Source organism: Lepidochelys kempii, chromosome 3, assembly GCF_965140265.1.
Source record: "Lepidochelys kempii isolate rLepKem1 chromosome 3, rLepKem1.hap2, whole genome shotgun sequence".
Taxonomy (NCBI): Eukaryota; Metazoa; Chordata; order Testudines; family Cheloniidae; genus Lepidochelys; species Lepidochelys kempii.
The window spans coordinates 28,797,261-28,818,149 of NC_133258.1; the positions used below are offsets into that span (position 1 = coordinate 28,797,261).

Sequence of the window (20,889 nt, forward strand, 5' to 3'; positions counted from 1 at the left end):
AGCTAAAGCTGGGATGTAGTCTAGTGACATTAATGTAGCATGTTTCTTCAGTAGATCTCAAAGGCAGGTAAAGACATATGGGAAAAGTGAAGCACGGACGGGTGAAGTGACTTGCCCAAGGTCACACAGTTAGTCAGTAGCAGAGCTGGGAACAGACTCCACGTTTCCTAACTCCCTGCTCAGCTCACAGTTGCCTATAGGGGAGTCGGGTACACTTTGCCGAGAATAAACAACTAAAGAGAGAAACCCAGCTCTCTCCTCTCCACTCATTTTTTGACTGAGGCAGACAGGGAAAGAGGATTTCTCATCCTAGCCTTTTGGGGATCTGGTGGAGCACTTTCTAAAGCCTAACATTGATGGTTCCAGCAAGCCAATTTAAAATTAAACATTCAGATGAACCTGAAAACAGAATTTAGCTGGAGGAAAGTAAGCTATATCATTTCTTCACAAGAATTATTATTTTCACTAAAATTGTTACTAAAACCAGACCCAGAATTAAGAGAAAAAGCTAGTGCTCCAGGCATAGAATCATAGAATCATAGAATATCAGGGTTGGAAGGGACCCCAGAAGGTCATCTAGTCCAACCCCCTGCTCAAAGCAGGACCAATTCCCAGTTAAATCATCCCAGCCAGGGCTTTGTCAAGCCTGACCTTAAAAACCTCTAAGGAAGGAGATTCTACCACCTCCCTAGGTAACGCATTCCAGTGTTTCACCACCCTCTTAGTGAAAAAGTTTTTCCTAATATCCAATCTAAACCTCCCCCAAGGCAGTTCAGACCATCCAAGGCACGGATCTGAATCCAAGCAGGTGAGAGAAGGGACCCCCAAGGTCATGGCACCACATGCCAGAGGAGGATGAAAAGCCTGCCTGGTGATGCTAGCTTAAAGCTCAGGATTTCAATACCCCAAAGCAGTTAAAAACCCAGCTCTGTCTTTCCCATTGCCCCACCCCAAATCCTCCTTGTGTTTTATAAACTCCCCAATTCCTCCTTTTATCATCGATTCGCCGCACCTTCCCCCCCCCCCCCAAACAGAAAGCATCAACAGCTCCCAGGACCACAGGAAGGCAAAAACACATCACACATACACAACACCCCACCCTCACCCCTTATTCTCCTTTAGGGCAAAGAAGGAGGTAGGGAAGAATATCAAGACAAAGCACTGAGTAGCTCCAAAGCTTGTCTCTCATCAACAGAAGTTAGTCCAATAACTGATATTATCGCTCCAAGAGGAAGCTCAGTTACTTACTGCCTTGTCCTGGGACTGTCCTTTGTGTGCAAACAGCTTGCTGCAGAGATGTCAATTGACCTCACTGGCTGGCTAGTGCCCGCCCTAGAGGAGGGACCCACAGGATACAGACATGGATAGGTGGGGGGGGGGGGGGGCGAAAGGGGAATCAGGAAAGCCTCAGAAAAGCAGCCTTCAGCCTACACCGCAGCAGACCTATCACGTGTCAGTCGCTTGGGGCCTGATCCTGTGAATGTCCCGGACACCCACTGCTGCATGCAGTGTAGATGCAGTGTAGTGTGGGCCCCAAGATATTAAAGAGACAAGACACAGAGCTCTGCGTGGCTCGAAAGCTTGTCTCTCTGACTGACAGAAGTTGGTCCAATAAAAGATACTCCCTTACTCACCTGGTCTCCCAAACACCCACTGACATCAGTAGGAATTAAAGCAGCCCAGCATCTAATAGTAGGGACTCAGCATCCCACCAGATAAGGCATTTGGGGGCTGATCCAAAGCTCCCTGAAGTCAGTGACTCTTCTCGTTGACTTAATGGGTTTTGGATCAGGCCCTAGGTAAGGAAACTGACTCCATGGGTTTTTAATGTTCACTCGTTTTTGTTTTTGTTTTTTTAATCTCACAATTCAGGGCAGACAGATTTTGGTGTGTGGGGTGCATTTCAAATCTGCCTCCCCTGCTGGAAAAGTCCTACAGAATGTAATGGGATGAATTCAACAGGGTTCATTAGAAATTAAACAGAGGTCTACAGGCATGACGCTGAAATCCTATCAGTGGGATTATATCAGGGACGTCTTTGGCCAAATATACCAAAAGGGGTTATACTAAAAGTTACATTCTGTGCAAACACCGCGGGGGAGGGGGGAGCAAATGCGGGACCTAATTTTATACATTGCCCAGACATAAAAAATGAAGAGCTCAGGAGAGAAAAACCCCAAATTACAGTTCACCCTCAACTGACAGTCCTGGGGGGACCAGCCAAAAAAAAAAAAAAGCAGCCAGCAAGCCAACAGGCCGGGGCATTAACTAAAGGGGGGGAACCCCTCTGTATCAGAAACCTGGGGCGTTCGCCTTTTGCAAGTGCAGTTGCTCATCATATGGCGCCCCTGCCAAAGCGACCAGATTAAGGGCCCAACCCTGCTAGTTTTCCACCCACAGGACTAGCCCTGGGAATCACAAGAGACAGGGTGGGAGATCATGTCTGTGACTGGACCAGCTTCTGTTAGTGAGAGCCACACGGTCTGGAGTCGCACCGCGCTGTTCTGGGAATCAGGGCACGTCTGTGCAGGAGGGTGCAGCCTCTAAACGGGCTACCCTGACTCCTTTCTCCACCAAGAACTACCAAGGGGCTTCCTTTCGGGGGGAAGCAGCGTCACGTAGCACGTCACCCGCGCTGCTCTCACACCCCCAAGGCTCCCGGCGGCCGCCGTCTGGAGTCCCCCTGGCGGGGCCCTCGCCGCCCAGGCTTGCCTCCGCCTCTCGTATTGTGACTCAGAGCTAGGAGGCGGAGAGCTGAGGTGATCCCGCCGGCCAATCAGGAGCCTGCCTGGGCTCAGCCCAACGCAACTGGGTGGGAGGTGGCAAATCGGCGTCAGCTGGCCGGCGCCGGGAGTAGGGGGCTGGCTTGGCATGTTGTTTGCAGGAGGGGGTTGTTTGGTTTGGTTTGGTTTTTTTTGCGGCGGGGCTATGTCGTGTAAACGGACTGTTCCCGAGCGGATGGGGGTGTTATATAACCATTGGGGGGGGGCAGAGCTCAAACCCGAAGTTGCAGCCAGTGGCGTGATTTAGCCGTAGAGTAAAAGTATTGTGCACAAGTTCTGAGTGCTTCAGTGGGGTTGTTTGTGTGAGTGTGTGTGTGGGGGGGTCCTTTGCAGATCCATGCTCTGTGACACACTGATCTCTCTCACCCCAGCAGCACTCAGTAATTAAACCGTGGCCAGGTCCTTTCCCGGTTTCCCAGGACGAGCCCAGCTAGACACGTGCATCTATCCTAGCTATCCAGTGCGAGAGCTGCGGACACCCCGCGGGTGTGCGCCTTCGTCACCTCTGCTAAGTGCATCTTCATAGTTCTGTGATACGAAGATGCAAATCATGCAAGGGGCGAGCCACAAGTTGCTAGGCTGCGGGGGAGCCAACCAGACAGGATTGGGCAGAGGCGGGGGTGAAGAGTCACGAAGGAGATTGAGAGCAGAGGAAAGGAAAAGGAAGATGGGGACAGAGAGAGGAGAAGGAACTGGCAGTCAGCAGAGGAACACAGGATAGAAGTTGCAGCGTTCTTCTCTGTGTACCAAATACAGACTCTTCGCATCACCAAGGACCTCAGGAATCAAACTTCCAAAGTTGTCTTTTGAGGGGAAGGAGCCTTGTGGCTTAAGCACAGGAGAGAGTGTCAGCAATCTGTGTTCTATTCCTGCAACAGCCACAGACTTCTCTGTTACTATCACCAAGGCACTTACACTTCTCTGTGTCTCCATTTTCCCATCCGTGGAATGGGAATATTACTAATTGTTGGTTCAGAGAAGTGTGGTGAGGCTTAATTCATTAGTGTTTACAAAGTGCTCCAAGATCCTTGGAGAGAAAGCAAGATAACTTCAGAGTGTTATTTATAATCTTACCTTAATGAGATTGAAGGGGGGGGGGGAAGAATTTTGAACTGGAAGAACTCAGAAGTCTTAGAAGGCCTCGAGGAATGAGGTTCTCAAAGTTTTATCAAGTTTAGACAACATTCAGAGATGACCTCATGGATCTTCTATTTATGACCATGCAAGGGACTTTCCTTCCCATTCATGATCAAATAACATCTCTGTGGCAATGACAGCAATTGCTTACACGAAGAAGTAATATCAGGGAAAAGATTAATGTATTGTAGGCTTTTTGTAATACAGTTTATCAGTTGGAAATGAGGAAGAGAATCAGCATCACCACGTGACCAGCCAACTCTATGTGGGCCACCAGTGGACCACATCATTGATATTCTAGGGGGAAAGGTATGGAATCCTAACATGCATAAATCTTCCTGTGATACCACCGGAAGGGAGTCGGTTCCAAGAGCGCAGGTCAGCCAAGCTAGTCGTCCTTAAAGGTGATCATTAGTATTCACACTGTCTGAGCAGACACACTATGAGAAGATTGTAGTGTGGTTGAGAAGTTGTGGGGATATATACAAAAACAGTCCATGCATCAAATCAGGTTATTTTTCATAAATTTTTCCATGTATAATATCTATTGTTCTTTTTTGCTTAGCCTATAGTTTTGAGAGTTAGGAATAGTAATAATAATAATTTAACAATATCTAGTTCTTATATAGGGCTTTTCAACAATAGATTCCAAAGCACTTTACAAAGGACATCAGTATTCTTATCCTCATATTATAGACAGAGAAAACGGAAGCACAGAGAGATGAAGTTATTTGCCCAAAGTAATTTAGCAGACTGCTGGCAGAACTGAGAAGAGAACCCAGTCTTGAGTTCCACTCCAGTGTTCTGTCCACTAGGCAACACTCCTTTCAATTCCACCCCACGCTAATCTGATGATTTACCATCCTTATTTGTAATGGAATATAAAGTAGAAGGTTTTAGCCTAATAGTGATTCCATCTCATTAACCCACTATTGTAATATATAACAGAGAGAAAGTGTGAGAGAGCCCTTTATGCTGAATTACTTATACATTCAAAGTAGGGGGTTGCTAACCATGGTAAACACATTTAAATGAGGTTTTAGGAAGAATCCCAAATACTGAAGGTCTGTTATGGTGAGCTGGCTGTGATAGTATGCAAAGGAGAAATTAAAGGGGAAATGGAGCAATGAGGATGAGAGAGTGTCCAGAAAGTAAGGAGAAGATAGACTATAACAGTTTATACAGAGACAATGAGGAGAGTAAACAATGGTGCGTAGCAAATGATAGCAGAGAAGAAGGAGAAAAGAGGAAGAGAAAAACAGTGTTGGGGAAGACATTAAACTGAAGAGAAGGGTTAGAGGCACTGTCCGCACATCACACACATATGGACATTTTGTAAAGGAGAGACAACTTTAGGTTTGAGGAACAAGAGGGTCACATTACCTTTGGTATTCTAGGGCCAGATTTCAAAGCTACTATTTTATATGTGCAACTCCCTTTGCAAGCACAGAATCCAGGCATGTGCAAAGTTCGCCTTCAAATAACTACTCAGTAACATTTCAAGTTTTTCTTAGTTTTTCAGTTACGTTGGGAAAGCACCTGCCTGCTCTCTCCCCTAACCCCTCCTCCTAAAGGTTTCAAATTCTAATCCGTCCATCAGACTCATCATCTCTGGCAGCACGTCTTTTTCTTTCCACTAATCCCTTCCCCACCTTTGCTAATCCTGAGGGAGCCGTGATGCTAGTGCTCAGACAGCTCACCACCAAAACTTAATTGCTGGATGTCACTGGACCCTGTGCAGCCTTCCAGACTCCCTCAAACTCTTGTTTATTTCCTGCTCCTGCACTTCCCAAATTAAAACTATGCCATTGGTTATATCTTTGTTAAAAACCAAAATGAATCACGATTCACACAAAGGAATAGCTAAAAAGCTTATTCATTCAATGTAACATTCAAGGAAAAAGCCCTAACAATATCTTACTGTTCTCTGAAGTTAACTCTTAGTCCTTTTGGTTTTGTTTCCCACTCTTATCCAATCCTTTACCAATAGACAGTAGTCATCCCAGGCCTTGAGACATACCAGTACATAATTCCAGCACTGACATAGATGTGATTAGATTTTGGTCTGCACTCTGCTGTATCAGCATTTAGAATCTAATCCATTATTGGCCTGTCCTTTGAGAGGATGGACATCATGTAACTCCTCTGTGCCTCAGAGGCCAGGATTCCTGCTAGTCTTCCAATCCTATAGCTTCCACAGGGATGTAGTGCAGCAAAACTTCTGTCCTTCCATGATCTCAATTCACTGCTCCTTTCTCCTTCTTCTCTGCTATCTTTTGCTACACACCATTTTTACTCTCCTCGTTGTCTCTGTTTGACCTCTTATCCTCTATCTCTTCCTTACTCTGTGCTCTCTCGCTTCCTCATGATCTACTTCTCTTTAATTTCTGGAATTCTAGCTTTGGGAATTATGGAGTTATGTGCTCAAATATTTAACATGTCTAGCCATATGCTGCTTGGACTGGGATAACCTGACTGTGACTTCCACATTTTTTAAACACAGTCCAACCATTACACCATTATGATGATGTGCTTTGTTAATATTTGCACTTCCTACTCTTTAGAAAAAATATAGTCCTGATGCAAATATAATACTGCAGAGACAGCCACGTGCTTGCAAAGCATCTCTAAATTTACATTAACAGCAGAACAGCATCCTGGTTCTTCAACCTACTGTTTTCTGTTCTTTTTGGCAGTCCCTTTGTCCTGGTTGTTCTGGACTTTTCAGGCTACACCCATGGGACAAATTCTCCAGTAACTGAGCGTCAGATTCTGATGCCCTTACTCATGTTGCACAATACATTATTGAACAAGTAGTCCTACTAGTTTCAATAAGATTTCATGAGTAGTAAGCTATTTTGCTACCTGTTTGAGTGAGAGTATATGAATCTGGCTCTTAGACCACACACAATCCATTGCCAGACTGTAAATCAACACATAATTGGCTCTGTAACGCTGCTGTTCCCCAAGATTTATTGTTGAAGGTGGTAAGAGTGGTAGTGACACGGGTTTGTGTCCCAGGATTTGAATCTGAATTCCCCCTACCACAACATTAAAAGGCGGTTCACATTAAAGATACTGATGTTGGCCCATCTCTTGTTCTGACAATAAAACTGTTACAATTTTTAAGGGCACAAGAAGGTTAAGAACACTCAGTCACAGATTCCTACATGGCAATAAACATATTCATTTACAGGGAGATGTCAAAAATTTGGATCCAAACCTGGGTCACTATACTTTCCTGGAAGGTGAGCAAAATCCCAACTCAAACTAAAAGACTCTTTAATTTTTATAATCGATAATTCCCAGCATTCCTCCCCTCTAAAGCCAGAGCTTGCCTTTCAGTTCACAAGTTTCTAGCTATTCATGGATTTCCAGATGTTACACTTTTAATATGCATACTGCACATGCATTAATATTTTCATTCACTACACAGGGATGCTTGGCCTTCAGTAAATTTATAATGAATTCATAGCCAAAGATGGAACTAGAATCTGCGGCTAACCTTCTCTCTTACTCAGACCAGTATATAAATCCAAAGTAGCGAAGCTGATGTCAATGTATATGGTTGCTCTAGTTTTACGTTGATGTAAGCATGCAAGAAGAATTGGGCCCTGGACTGCAGATTTCCTAGATAAATGCTCCATCAATTGAAAAAAAGGAACAGCTAGTCTAACTCGGATAGGTTCAAGAGCAGTTGTCTAATATCAGATTTTATCCCTCATTTGATTTAGGTCACGGCAGCACCTGTCGCTGCAGTATGTGAATCTTGGCATTTAATCTGCTTCTCAAATGTCTTATTTATTTGAGGACTGCTTAGAAACATGTTTCAGTAAAAGCTATTTAATTTTGCAGGCTTCTAAAATGTTTTTCCCTCTTTTCTTTAGTGCCTTGTTATCAATTTTCATCCCCTATCCTTAAAAAAACATTGCTTTGTGGACCCAATCCTACTCCCATGGATTCCAATTTCAGCTGGCTGGAGCCCTAAATAGTAAACAGCTTGCTTTTAGAAAAATATATAAAAAACATTAGCCCTGCCCCATCTTAATACAGTATTATCTTTTTACCTTATTCCATAGGAAACCATCTGGTCTTCTGTGTTGTGTCTAAATTGTCAAATACTAAACAGGCTAAACCAACCACTCCAGATCTGCTTTGTCTTTGTTTGAGATCCGGGCACTCCATGAATTTTAGCTTTTTGACTTTGTTTTTCATATAGAGACATTTCTTACATTGTACATTGTAGTCTCATAGCCTGCTTCATAGCAGACGTATTAGACCAGGCTCTTCTGTCACCCTCTCTTCTCTTCCTTGTTTCCCTCACTTCTTTGGTTCCCCATATCGTCCCTATGTCCTATGAAGAGCTCATTGTTGAGAGGAGTGATTGTGACATCACCCTCAGGGGGACCATATCATCGTCAGAAATATTGTAAGTCAGAGTGAAAGGGGGTGGAGGAGAAGAGCCAAGATAAAAAGGGAACAAGAGAAGAACATTTTATCAAATTAAAAATTATAGTTACTTTCCCAGGAGCTGTTAAAATTGGAGTTAGCCACAGGACCAGAGCAAGATAATGTGTACAAAACAAAATGCTCCCCTACAGTCATACTAAACTTATTTCACTCCCATGTGGCTCATATTTCAGAACAATATGTGTTTTAGCACAGTCAAATGTAAAGTCATACATCTAGGAACAGAGAATGTAGCCCGTATAGAGAGGATGGGGGACGTTATCCTGGGAAACAGTGACTTTAAAAAAGATTTGGGAGTCGTGGTGGATAATCAGCTGAACATGAACTCCCAGTGTGATGCTGTGACCAAAAGGACTAATGCAAACCGTGGATACCATAAAGTGGGGAATCTTGAGTAGAGGGTATTTGTATTTGGCACTGGTGCTACAACTGCTGTCATATTATGTCCAGTTCTGAAGTCCACAATTCAAGAAATATGTTGAAAAATTGGAGATGGTTGGGAGAAGAGTCACGGGAGTGGTAAAGGATTAGAAAACATGCTTTATAGTGATAGACTCAAGGAGTTCAATCTATGTGGCTTAACCAAGAGAATGTTAAGGGATGAGTTGATCACAGTTTAAAATTACCTATATAGAAAACAAATATTTGATAATGGGTTTTTTCAATCTGGCAGATAAAAGTGTAACAAGATCCAGTGACTGCAAGTTGAAGCTAAACAAATTCAGATCGGAACTACGGTATATATTTTAACAGTGCAGGTAATTAATCATTGGAAAAAATTACCCACGGTTGTGGTGGATTCTGTATCACTAATAATTTTTAAATTAAGATTGGATGTATTTCTAAAAGATATGTTGTAGTTCAAAGAGGAATTATTTCAAGGAAGTTCTGTGGCTTGTGTTACACAGGAGGTCAGGCTAGACAGTCACAGTGGTCTTCTGGCCTTAGAATCTAGGATAACCAGATTAGATTTTGCACTGTATGATGAGGGATTTTCCTTTCCTTTTTTTGCCCTTGCAAAATAGTTCCACAAAAATTATCTATAAGGAAGCTAATGGGCCACTTGAGAAGTTACCTGCTCAGAAAGTTACATGACTTGAAGCTACGGGTTCTCAAAGGAAAGATTCTGAATCTTCCCCCAGCTCTGCCACTCAGCTTAGAATGTCATGCAAACCTCATTGAATCATTTATCTCTAGCATCCTTAAAGAGGTTTCACACCAAGAAATGTCTTTAAAAACATCGTGCTCCAGCATATTTGATTGCTGGAACAGGAAAACATAGTCAAATTTTTACTTCTGTGGTCCACAAATGACCAAAGGAAATTGTCATAAATATAAAGGGAAGGGTAAACCCCTTTGAAATCCCTCCTGGCCAGGGGAAAGCTCCTCTCACCTGTAAAGGGTTAAGAAGCTAAAGGTAACCTCCCTGGCACATGACCAATGAGGACACAAGATACTTTCAAAAGCTGGGAGGAGGGAGAGAAACAAAGGGTCTGTGTGTCTGTCTATATGCTGGTTTTCTGCCGGGGATAGACCAGGAATGGAGTCTTAGAACTTTTAGTAAGTAATCTAGCTAGGTATGTGTTAGATTATGATTTCTTTAAATGGCTGAGAAAATAGCTGTGCTGAATAGAATAACTATTTCTGTCTGTGTATCTTTTTTTGTAACTTAAGGTTTTGCCTAGAGGGGTTCTCTATGTTTTTGAAACTAATTACCCTGTAAGATATCTACCATCCTGATTTTACAGGGGGGATTTCTTTATTTCTATTTACTTCTATTTTTATTAAAAGTCTTCTTGTAAAAAACTGAATGCTTTTTCATTGTTCTCAGATCCAAGGGTTTGGGTCTGTGGTCACCTATGCAAATTGGTGAGGCTTTTTATCCAACATTTCCCAGGAAAGGGGGGGTGCAAGTGTTGGGAGGATTGTTCATTGTTCTTAAGATCCAAGGGTCTGGGTCTGTAATCACCTAGGCAAATTGGTGAGGCTTTTTACCAAACCTTGTCCAGGAAGTGGGGTGCAAGGTTTTGGGAAGTATTTTGGGGGGAAGGATGCGTCCAAACAGCTCTTCCCCAGTAACCAGTATTAGTTTGGTGGTGGTAGCGGCCAATCCAAGGACAACGGGTGGAATATTTTGTGCCTTGGGGAAGTTTTGACCTAAGCTGGTAAAGATAAGCTTAGGAGGTTTTTCATGCAGGTCCCCACATCTGTACCCTAGAGTTCAGAGTGGGGGAGGAACCTTGACAGGAATGTTTAAATTAGAGATGAAAAATCAACACTGATGTAATTCCACTTGCATCAGTGGAGTTGCACCACGGATGAACTGAGTCTCAGCACTGTAAGTAATAATGCCCAAGTTACACAAGTGGCAGCTGAATGCTTACAAACGCTTTCTGAGACTTGATAAAAGTCAAAGCATTGCATTGCTCTGGTTTGTTCTCTTCAACCATAGCTCAATATTCCTGAGCTCATAAGTCCAGTGGTGTGCCCGCTCAGACAAAACACCTATTGACATCTATAGAGGTTTTCAAGAATGCAAGATCAGAGCCATTGGGTACATATCTAGCAATGTCATCTCAGTCCTCTTTTAGGAAACAATGTGGCATCTTCCACAAATGCTGTTCTGGCCAAACAAAGTGAAGGAAGTTTCTTTCACAGGTGTTAATCCCATGCATGAAAAGTGAAGCATATGCCTGGATATACTACATTTTGAAAGCACAGCATAGCAAATCAAAAGTAAAACAACATTTATACTGTTCATTAAACAAGCTACAAGAAAACAGTACAAACCTTTGTTTGTGGGCCTTCAGGGTTAGACAAAGAGACACTATACTTCAAGGAGTATAATATTTGCTTTACTCTTCCCATGTCTACTCCCACCTCTTGAATAGTGGGTTTAATGCTGGAGGGCAAGTAACATTTGATAACTGACTCCCCTGAGAACCTTGCTGCTTTTATCTCTCTCATGCCCTCAATTTCACTGGGCAGTTCTGCTGCTGGCACTGAATTAGCCTACCCAGCTGCTTCTAATATTTTGTTTAGCTGACTGACAAATAGTTTCTGTCACCTGTGCATGGTTTGTTCACTGTTTTAAATCATCATTATGTAAAACAATATCCCTTTTCAACACGTTTTAGTAGTAGGCAAGAGTTTAACAGCAGTAGCCAATTTAAGATAACACGTAGGTCTTTTGTATATTCAACCTTTTCTTCTATTGTAATCGGCTGTGCATTGTTAAGGATCTAGTAGTGCTCCCACTGAAGTCAATGGTAAAACTCCAATGGGACTTTCAAATGACGTCCCTGAGTTTTACAATGTAAGACTCCCAGCCTTTTTTGCCTTTTGCTCTAACACTAGCATTCCTTAGCTTCTTAATACAGTCGAGTACACAGACATGCATGCTAAGTGTAGTAGTATCTAGGAGAGTGACTTAGCTCTGTCCATTGCTTGCCCATGTCTGGGCGAAGCAGGCTTTCTTCTTCTACAACAGACATCTAATGAGCTTGTCAGGTATATTGCACGTGTGCCACTAGTGGTAGGATCGGTAGTATAGACAGGACACAGGTGCTTTTACCATCCTGCCGTCTAAGGGGGTAGGAAAGGATAGCAGGATTACTGGGCCTCTTGAAGATTCCTTGGGTTTGTGAAGAGACCTGAAGGAGGGATGACAAACCCTTGTCCAGGGAAGAATTCGGAGATGTGACTTTCATACAGCTTTCCTCATCCTCAGCCCTCTTTTATGACTTTTACTGTGAGAGTGGGGGCAGTCTGGCCCTCTGTCAGTTGTGCATGGTTTCACCTTTCCCTCACACAAAAACATCTTAAGAAATTTTGCTCAATCGAAAATAAATAAATAACCGCGCACACCCCTCAGGGCATGAGACTAAATATGAGAGATTTCAACTCCAAAGAAAAGTCTGCTTCATCCCTGCCCCAGCACAGGGGGAAAGATTAGGTAGCTTGAAGCTTCCTTCTTCACTGGATGTGGGGATCAATGCACCCACTGGTGTAGGCTAGAGCAATCCTCACCCTTGCTTCAGTGGGGGTTTGCAGAGGCACGGAATATCCAGGTTGCAGGTCTGCTCTGGCCACAGTCTTTCCTACCCCAAATCTCCTGTAGTCTGACATCATTCCCATACTCCTCCCCTAAGCCCAGGGATGATACGGAGGTTCTACTGAGCTGTCATAACTGGCTTTTGCAGCTGGATATAGATTAGAAGTTGATCTAGTCCAATATCTTGTCATTGACAGTGTCAGAACCAGATGTTTCAGACACTGGTGCAAGAAACCCTGCATTAGGGAGTTTAGGGATACCGTAGAACCCTTATTTTACAAACTAATTGGGGTTTGAGGAGTTCATAAAAATCAAAAATTTCACAATGCTGAACATCTCAAAATTACAGCAGGTCTGGTGCATACATTGCCAGATGGTGAACATCATTGCTTTCTTTTTGTCCTTCAAACCATTGCCAAGCAATTTCCAAAGCATTGAGGGTATCAGAATGCGTAGTTATATTGACTTCTTCTTTATCAATCTCACTTTCATTGTGTGATCATTTTTTCCCAATTGGGAAAAATGGTTCATATAACTGGTTGTTCGTAAAACTTGCGTCCGTAAAATCAAGATTCCTCTGTAATTTGCCTCAGTGAAATCCGGCAGCAGTGTGTTCTACAGGCTATTTATCCATTTTGTGAAAACGTATTCGCATGAAAAAGGATCTTAGGCCTAAATATCTGGTCTTTTCTTTTTGGTCCTGCCTGAGATCAAAGCTAGCTTCATCCTACTGTTCCTGAGGTCATATGTTTTAGAAAACCTATGATTATTGAATAAGATAATTATCAGAATTATGCTGCACTCCTAGAAACAAGTCTACACATGGTTCAGACACAGAATTAGGTCATCCAAATCTCAGACATGGAACAATAGGTGGAGTCAACAGCTCTTCACTAATTCTGAGGAATCAACTAAAAGACAACTAAAGACCTTTTCTAATTTGTTCTTGTCCAGACATGTTCAATCTCCCGCTTTAGCTTGGAGACTTGCTTAGTTTCTAACAGTCACTGGTGACTTCAGGTTATATCTGCAGCACAGAGTTCCCTGAATTTATCTATGCAGTTCAGCAACTGGAGAAAAGGTGATTGGATAGAATGTACTGGGACACTGTCTACCAATTCTATCTAGTCTAAAAAGCAGAGGTGGGGCAAGCCAGACTTGGCTTTGTTATTGCAGAAACCCCATTGTCATGTTTTGATTTTAGAAATCCAACTGTTGATGCTAAACCCACAGGTTATAGGAATATAGAGAACTTTACCCTTTCCTAGCTTTTCTTGCTCACATGTGACTAGAATTGAGCAAAAAAAATCAGAATTTTCATACCACTGGAAATTCCAGAATTTCAGCATTTGAATTGGGACAAAGTTGAAATATCAAGTTTTTTTTCACAGAACAAAACTTTCAGAAAAATTTTAATTTGGAAATATTTGATGCACTATGTCTCTAGGTCGGGGTGGGAGACTGTGTTGCACCATAGGAAATGTAATCTGGCCACGAAGCCTGGCCCACAGGAAAGAAAGGGCCATCATATATTCAAACAACTCCTATAAGGCAATGTGCCACCATAGAGAAATGCGTTTTAATGTTGAACAGATTCTAAGTGAAATGTTTTGGGTCAGTTCAGCAAACTGAAATATTTCAATTAGGTCAAACTGACCCAAAACAAAATATGCTATATCAGTTTTCCCAGGGGAAATTTTTTAAAAAATCTGCAACATACAATTTTTTGCATAAAAAATTTCAATTTTGCAGAGAAACTGCATTTTCCATCAAAAAATAATTCTAATGGAAAATTCCCAACCAGCTCTATTTGTGATCATAATACTGATACAATACCTCCTCTTTGTAATACTTGCCCATCTCCTAGGAACGTGATAAAAATAAGACTAAAAACACATAAGCCCCATCATTCACCTTCTGACTATGCCTTTGAGAGCAAAGAGCCAACCACACTCACCACAGACAAAGACATAACTGCACCCAGAACCCTAAGATCAATATTGCAAACAACTCAGTAACAGCTGGCAGTAAACCAGCACCAGCATTCTAAACAGGCAGAGTGTTTGGGGAAGCTCAGTTGCTTTGATGTGGATAAACTTTAGACAATTACCCCACTAAGCCCTGCAGCCCTTCATCCACATCTCCAACGTGCTCCATAACAGATCCTTCTTCTCTCCTCAGCAAGCTCCTGTCCCCTCTAGTTCATTGGCATAAACAGCAAATCTGCTCCTTCATCTGGCAACTATTAAGAACATATCACCTCTTGCCAAGAGGGCCTCTTGATCTTTTCTCTGTCTCACAACAAATAATTCCCCACTCATCCAGCTGGCTCTCAGGCCCCCAACTTCCTAGAGCCCTGTCCAGAGTCTTCAAAGTCAGAATGGGAGAAGAGAAACCTCTCTTAGAGGACCCCATCTCCTCAGGTGAGAGGGAAGAAGAGGCCTTCACAGCTGGGGACACATCCTGAGGGAGAGAGGAAGAAAGAAAAGAGAGCCCCGCCCAGAGACCTTGTCTCCGGGTTATGATGGGAGAAAAGAGTGGAAGAGGACTCAGGCTCTCAATCCCACAGTGTATTAATTTAGAAGACCTATAGGTGGCAGCTCATTGGTCTTTAAACCTCCTCATCACCACAACATCTTCTGGAGAAGATAGTCCATAGTAAAGGGGCAGTGTGCAGTGACTCTGATCCAGGGAGAGGACTACAGAGGGCTGGTCTGGGGGGGAACATGTCCCCATTTTCTCCCCATTTTACCCTCCAGGACCCCCTAGGAATTTTCCAAGAACTGCAATTCTGCCTGCTGTGCAATAAAGAAAAAGGCTATGCAATGAGGAAAAAGCTTCCCCACAAGGGTCAGGCATAATTGGCTCTGGGTCTATTTAATTCAGTACATAATTAAAAAGTAATTGCAAGCACTTGCACGTAGACACAAAAATAAAGAATATGGATGTCAACATTCTTAGTGAGGAATGGGAAAATATTTACCACTGATGCCAATGAGTTTGAGGGTGTTTATTCTGATGTGCAAGCATTTTTCTCAGAAAGTACACTTGTCAAGGTTCCTCCCCCACTCTGAACTCTAGGGTACAGATGTGGGGACCTGCATGAAAAACCTCCTAAGCTTATCTTTACCAGCTTAGGTCAAAACTTCCCCAAGGTACAAAATATTCCACCCGTTGTCCTTGGACTGGACGCTACCACCACCAAACTAATACTGGTTACTGGGGAAGAGCTGTTTGGACGCGTCCTTCCCCCCAAAATACTTCCCAAAACCTTGCACCCCACTTCCTGGACAAGGTTTGGTAAAAAGCCTGACCAATTTGCCTAGGTGACTACAGACCCAGACCCTTGGATCTTAAGAACAATGAACAATCCTCCCAACACTTGCACCCCCCCTTTCCTGGGAAATGTTGGATAAAAAGCCTCACCAATTTGCATAGGTGACCACAGACCCAAACCCTTGGATCTGAGAACAATGAAAAAGCATTCAGTTTTTTACAAGAAGACTTTTAATAAAAAATAGAAGTAAATAGAAATAAAGAAATCCCCCCTGTAAAATCAGGATGGTAGATATCTTACAGGGTAATTAGATTCAAAAACATAGAGAACCCCTCTAGGCAAAACCTTAAGTTACAAAAAAGATACACAGACAGAAATAGTTATTCTATTCAGCACAATTCTTTTCTCAGCCATTTAAAGAAATCATCATCTAACACATACCTAGCTAGATTACTTACTAAAAGTTCTAAGACTCCATTCCTGGTCTATCCCCGGCAAAGACCAGCATATAGACAGACACAGACCCTTTGTTTCTCTCCCTCCTCCCAGCTTTTGAAAGTATCTTGTCTCCTCATTGGTCATTTTGGTCAGGTGCCAGCGAGGTTACCTTTAGCTTCTTAACCCTTTACAGGTGAGAGGAGCTTTCCCCTGGCCAGGAGGGATTTCAAAGGGGTTTACCCTTCCCTTTATATTTATGACAACACTGGAATCATTTTCTTTAGTGGAACTATGCCAGGGAAGGCTTTGGCTCTCTCTATGCAACAAACGTTCAGTTTGATCCATTTTACATGATTCATTTAAACCAGGGGTGGCCAACGTGTGGCTCTGGAGCCACGTGTGGCTCTTCAGAAGTTAATATGCAGCTCCTTGTATAGGTACCAACTGCGGGGCTGGAACTACAGGGGCCCATTTTCCAATGTGCTGGGGGTGCTCACTGCTCAACCCCTGGCTCTGCCACAAGGCCTAACCCCACTCCACCCCTTCCCACCCCATTCCCTGAACCTGCTATGCCCTCACTCTTCCCCTTCCCCCCCAGAGCCCTCTCCATGCCACAAAACAGCTAATCGGAGGCGCGGGGAAGGAGGGGGAGGCACTGATAGGCGGGGCTGCCAGTGGGCGGGAGGCACTGGGAGCAGAGTGGGGGAGCTGATGGAGAGCTGCTGACATATTACATTGGTAAATTCTGGCTCCTTCTCAGGCTTAGGTTGGCCACCCCTCATTTACACTATGAAATAATTGGAAGCTTATCAGAGACTTGTTTCCATTCCTGCTGCACTTCCCTTGGTTCCCATGTAAATCTACCAGCTAGGAACAACTCTTTGTCCTTAAGAACTTGATTTTAGTTATAGAAGATAAGCTTGTTTTAATATTACTTGCTTAGCGCTGCCAGTATGATCAGCACTCTACATCACATATAAATAAAGATAGTCTCTATGCTGAAGAGCTAACAATCTAAAAATGTTTGAGCCAGATTCTTAGTTCATGCAAATCAGCATAGCTCCACTGACACAAGTCAAGTTCTGCTGATTTACATCAGCTGAGGATCTGGCCCACTATTTTGAATATTTTGTACAAGTTACTTTAAAAATGCATGTTTCTGTATTTAACACCACATTGATAAAACAATAGAAAAACAAGAAACAGATGCAGAAGTATCTACCTCTAGAGCACCAGAATAACACAAAGGCCTTCTCAGAAAACAGAAAGAAAATAAAATTAATAGAATAAACAAACAAAATCTTATCCACAGATAGCTCAGAGTCATGACAGCATACATGACTGCCTCTGAGCTACACTTTTTGGACATCCAGGTTTTCCCCATCACACTCACATTCTGCTATATGGTCATAACAAAACAAAGCTTCCTAAGTACTCAGAATGGTGATAGCAGATGTCAGTCCCCTACAACCATAGATGACAGCCCAGCTCCTTCTCAGAATTTTCATTGAAATATTCTCCGGTGTGGATGGAATCATGTAATCCAATGACTGCACAGGGGCCTGGGCCAAATTACAATTTGACTCATTTAATTCTGTTTACCTTAACTCCCCTTGTGAATCCAATTGTATATTGTGTTCTTCCCTTCCTGTTCCAAGACATTGGGTAGCGTCGTGGTGTGCTTTTAAGCAGATGACATGTCTCATTCCAGGATCAGGTGCACTTTAGTGTACAGAGTGATTTTTTGTGTGTCAAATGTTTTGAGATCCTCTGTTTCCTAGAGCAGAGTGGGGTTTCCTAATCTCCTATTATTTCATTTCAATGCAACATTTAGAAGGCAGCTATTCTTAAAAGACCACTTCTCCCCTTCTGTTCCATTTTGCTATATATAACATTCCAGTAGTACACAGGACAAAAGGTGAGGAGTCTAGCTATATGGAACAACAATGATACCAAAGAAAGAGGAAATCAAAATCTAACTCAGACAAAACATACATTCATAATGTATTCCAATACTACATAATTATAGAAACGTAGGGCTGGAACAGACCTCGAGAAGTCATCAAGTCCAGCCCCCTGTGCTAAGGCAGGAACAAGTAAACTTTGACCATCCCTGACAGATGTTTGTCCAGCCTATTCTTAAACACCTCCAATGACGAGGATTCTACAATCTCCCTTGGAAGCCTATTCTGGAGCTTATCTACATTTATAGTTAGGAAGTTTTTCTAACCAAATCTCCCTTGCTGCAGATTAAGCCCATTACTTCCTAGACTACCTACAGTGGACATGGAGAACAATTAATCAGCCCTTCGCATATTTGAAGACTGTTATCAGGTATGCCCGCCTGCAGTCTTCTTTTCTCAAGACTAAACATGCCCAGGATTTTTTAACCTTTTATCATTTTTGTAGCTCTCCTCTCCAGTTTGTCCACATCTTTAAGTGTGGTGCCCAGAACTGAACACAGTACTCCAGTTGAGGCCTCACCAGTGCCGAGTAGAGCAGGACAATTCCCTCCTGTGTCTTACCTACAACACTCTGTTAATACACTCCAGAATGATGATAGCCGTTTTTGCAAAAGCATCATATTGTTGACTGATCTTCAATTTGTGATCCACTATAACCCCCAGATCCTTTTCTGCGGTACTACAAACTAGCCAGTTATCCCCTATTTTGTAGTTGCATTTGATTTTTCCTTCCTAAGTAAAGTACTTTGCATTTGTCTTGATTGAATTTCATCTTGTTGAATTCAGACCAATTCTCCAATTTACCAGGGTCATTTTTAATTCTAATCCTGTCCTGCAAAGTGCTTGCAACCCCTCCCAGCTTTATATCATCTGCAAATTTTATGCTTTGCACTCCATTATCCAAGTCAATAATTAAAATATTGAATAGTACTGGACTGACCCTTGTGGGACCTCACTAGATATTCTCTCCCAGTTTGACAGCAAACCATTGATAACTACACTTGGAGTACAGTATTTCAGTGTGCAGAATAGCAGAAATAAATTCTCCATTCTTATAGACCAAACAAATATGGGCAGTGATGAGCTGCCAAAAGCTGAAGAACTGGTTCCTTCAGTCACTCTGGGTCTTCGGCGGCACTTCGGCGGCAGGTCTTTCAGTCGCTCCGGCTCTTCGGCAGTACTGAAGGACCCGCCGCCGAAGTGCCGCCAAAGACCTGGAGCGAGTGAAGAACCAGCCACCAAAGACCCGGAGTGCCGCCAGTTGAGTAAAAATTAAAAAGGGATTCTCAGGGGAGCCTCCCCAGCTGAGAGCTCAGGCAGGCCGGACAGGACAGTCCTGCGGGCTGGAGTTTGCCCACCCCTTTAACAACTGGTTCTAAACCAGCTTCAAAATTTAACAACTGGTTCATGCGAACCGGTGCGAACCGGCTCCAGCTCACCACTGAATATGGGTGCATATCACAAGTGCAGGTGAGATTGTGTTGGAAGGTTTGGAATCTCATCTGGCTGCAGATCCACATTTTTCCAGAAACTTACTTCACTTTTGGGGTGAAGAGGTTAGATCTGGAGCATTGATTCAGACTTTCTTTAGTTACCAGTAATCTGATTTCCAGAAGCTACAGTATCGTCTGAGCTTCTCTCTAGCATCTGAGCTCTTTTCCTGACTTGTTCTGCAGGAGTTTTGGATTCCCAGGTCATTGCTTTGTTTACCTAGCTCATCCACTGAGATGAAGGTCCAAATCTAACCCATTCCAGCTCTGGTCCACCTTAAGCTTTCTTTCTGTCTATTCCAGTCATCCACCTGTCCACAGCATCTTCATTCCATTGTCAATCCCAGATTAAACATATAGGGCTAAATCATCAACTGGTGTAAATTGAAATCCTGACCCCAATCTGTCCTGTCTAAACAAAAAGGCTGCTGGGCTGTACAAGCCATCTGGCCTGCACAGAAGGGGCATCGTGAGACAAAGATGAGTCAGCCACAACACCCGAGAGCAGAGTTGTTCCCTAGTAGCTCTGGGTCATGGACTTCCCATACCAGATTTCAGACAGTCCTGCCTCTAAGCTTCCTGCCCCTCAACCACAGTGAGAGTATTTCCCAGCAGCATTTTATTTTTCTTAAGAAATATATTCGAAAGACACTGACAGAATTCTTCCGTTGTTGCCTCGATCTTCCTGTTTTAACGGATCGCTCCTTGTAATGGCAATGCAATGGTGGCCCTGACCACGCCTGTGAAGTGGAACTCTCCCCACATCATCCCTGTTCAATGGTTCTCGTGTCTGATTCTATTCTCCTCTCTCAGGGCAAGTTCTTCAAAGTTTCCCTGCTGCTGCCATTTTCCCCTCCCCTGCTAGTGACAACCACATTAGGGGGTCACCCGTTTTTGCACAGCCTCACCAACCAGTATGGCGGTGTTGGTATCTCATGCAGACAGCTATGTTGGGATATGGGGTGTTGGGATAATGGAAGCTGGGGCAGGAGCTGAATGTGGGCCTGTGCATCTTACTGCAGACTGAGCCACACAAGGCCCAGCACCAGCCCCACCTGTAGGTACTACAGTTAAAATAAATAGCGGTAACAATTGAAATCACACTCACGTTCAAGTTACGAGTCCAAACGTTTCGGATCCAGCCAGGATCCCTCATCAGTGGAATCTAAAAGAAAATAAACAAAGAGAAATGGTGAGAAATAAAACTTAGCAATTAAAATGGGTTGGCACATCCGTGCATCAACGAACTCTCTTTGGAGTCTCTCTGCTGTAATAC

The 20,889-nt window shown here is 43.2% G+C and overlaps 1 protein-coding gene across 6 annotated transcripts in view; it reads right to left on the reverse strand.

Moving 5' to 3' along the window:
- LPIN1 (lipin 1) overlaps positions 1-20,889 on the reverse strand; it is a 99,524-nt gene that overhangs the window by 59,458 nt on the left and 19,177 nt on the right. For 4 of the 6 annotated variants that reach the window (XR_012157923.1, XM_073335988.1, XM_073335990.1 and 1 more), the window contains one exon: positions 20,722-20,778. Coding sequence is in view for 3 of the 6 variants with exons in the window: in XM_073335988.1 (XP_073192089.1) it covers positions 20,722-20,778 (57 nt within the window). In the remaining 3 variants the exon portion in view is untranslated. Of the gene's footprint in view, positions 1-1,248; positions 1,330-20,721; positions 20,779-20,889 lie in introns of those variants that run through there. The other 2 variants (XM_073335991.1, XM_073335992.1) reach the window with 2 other exon arrangements.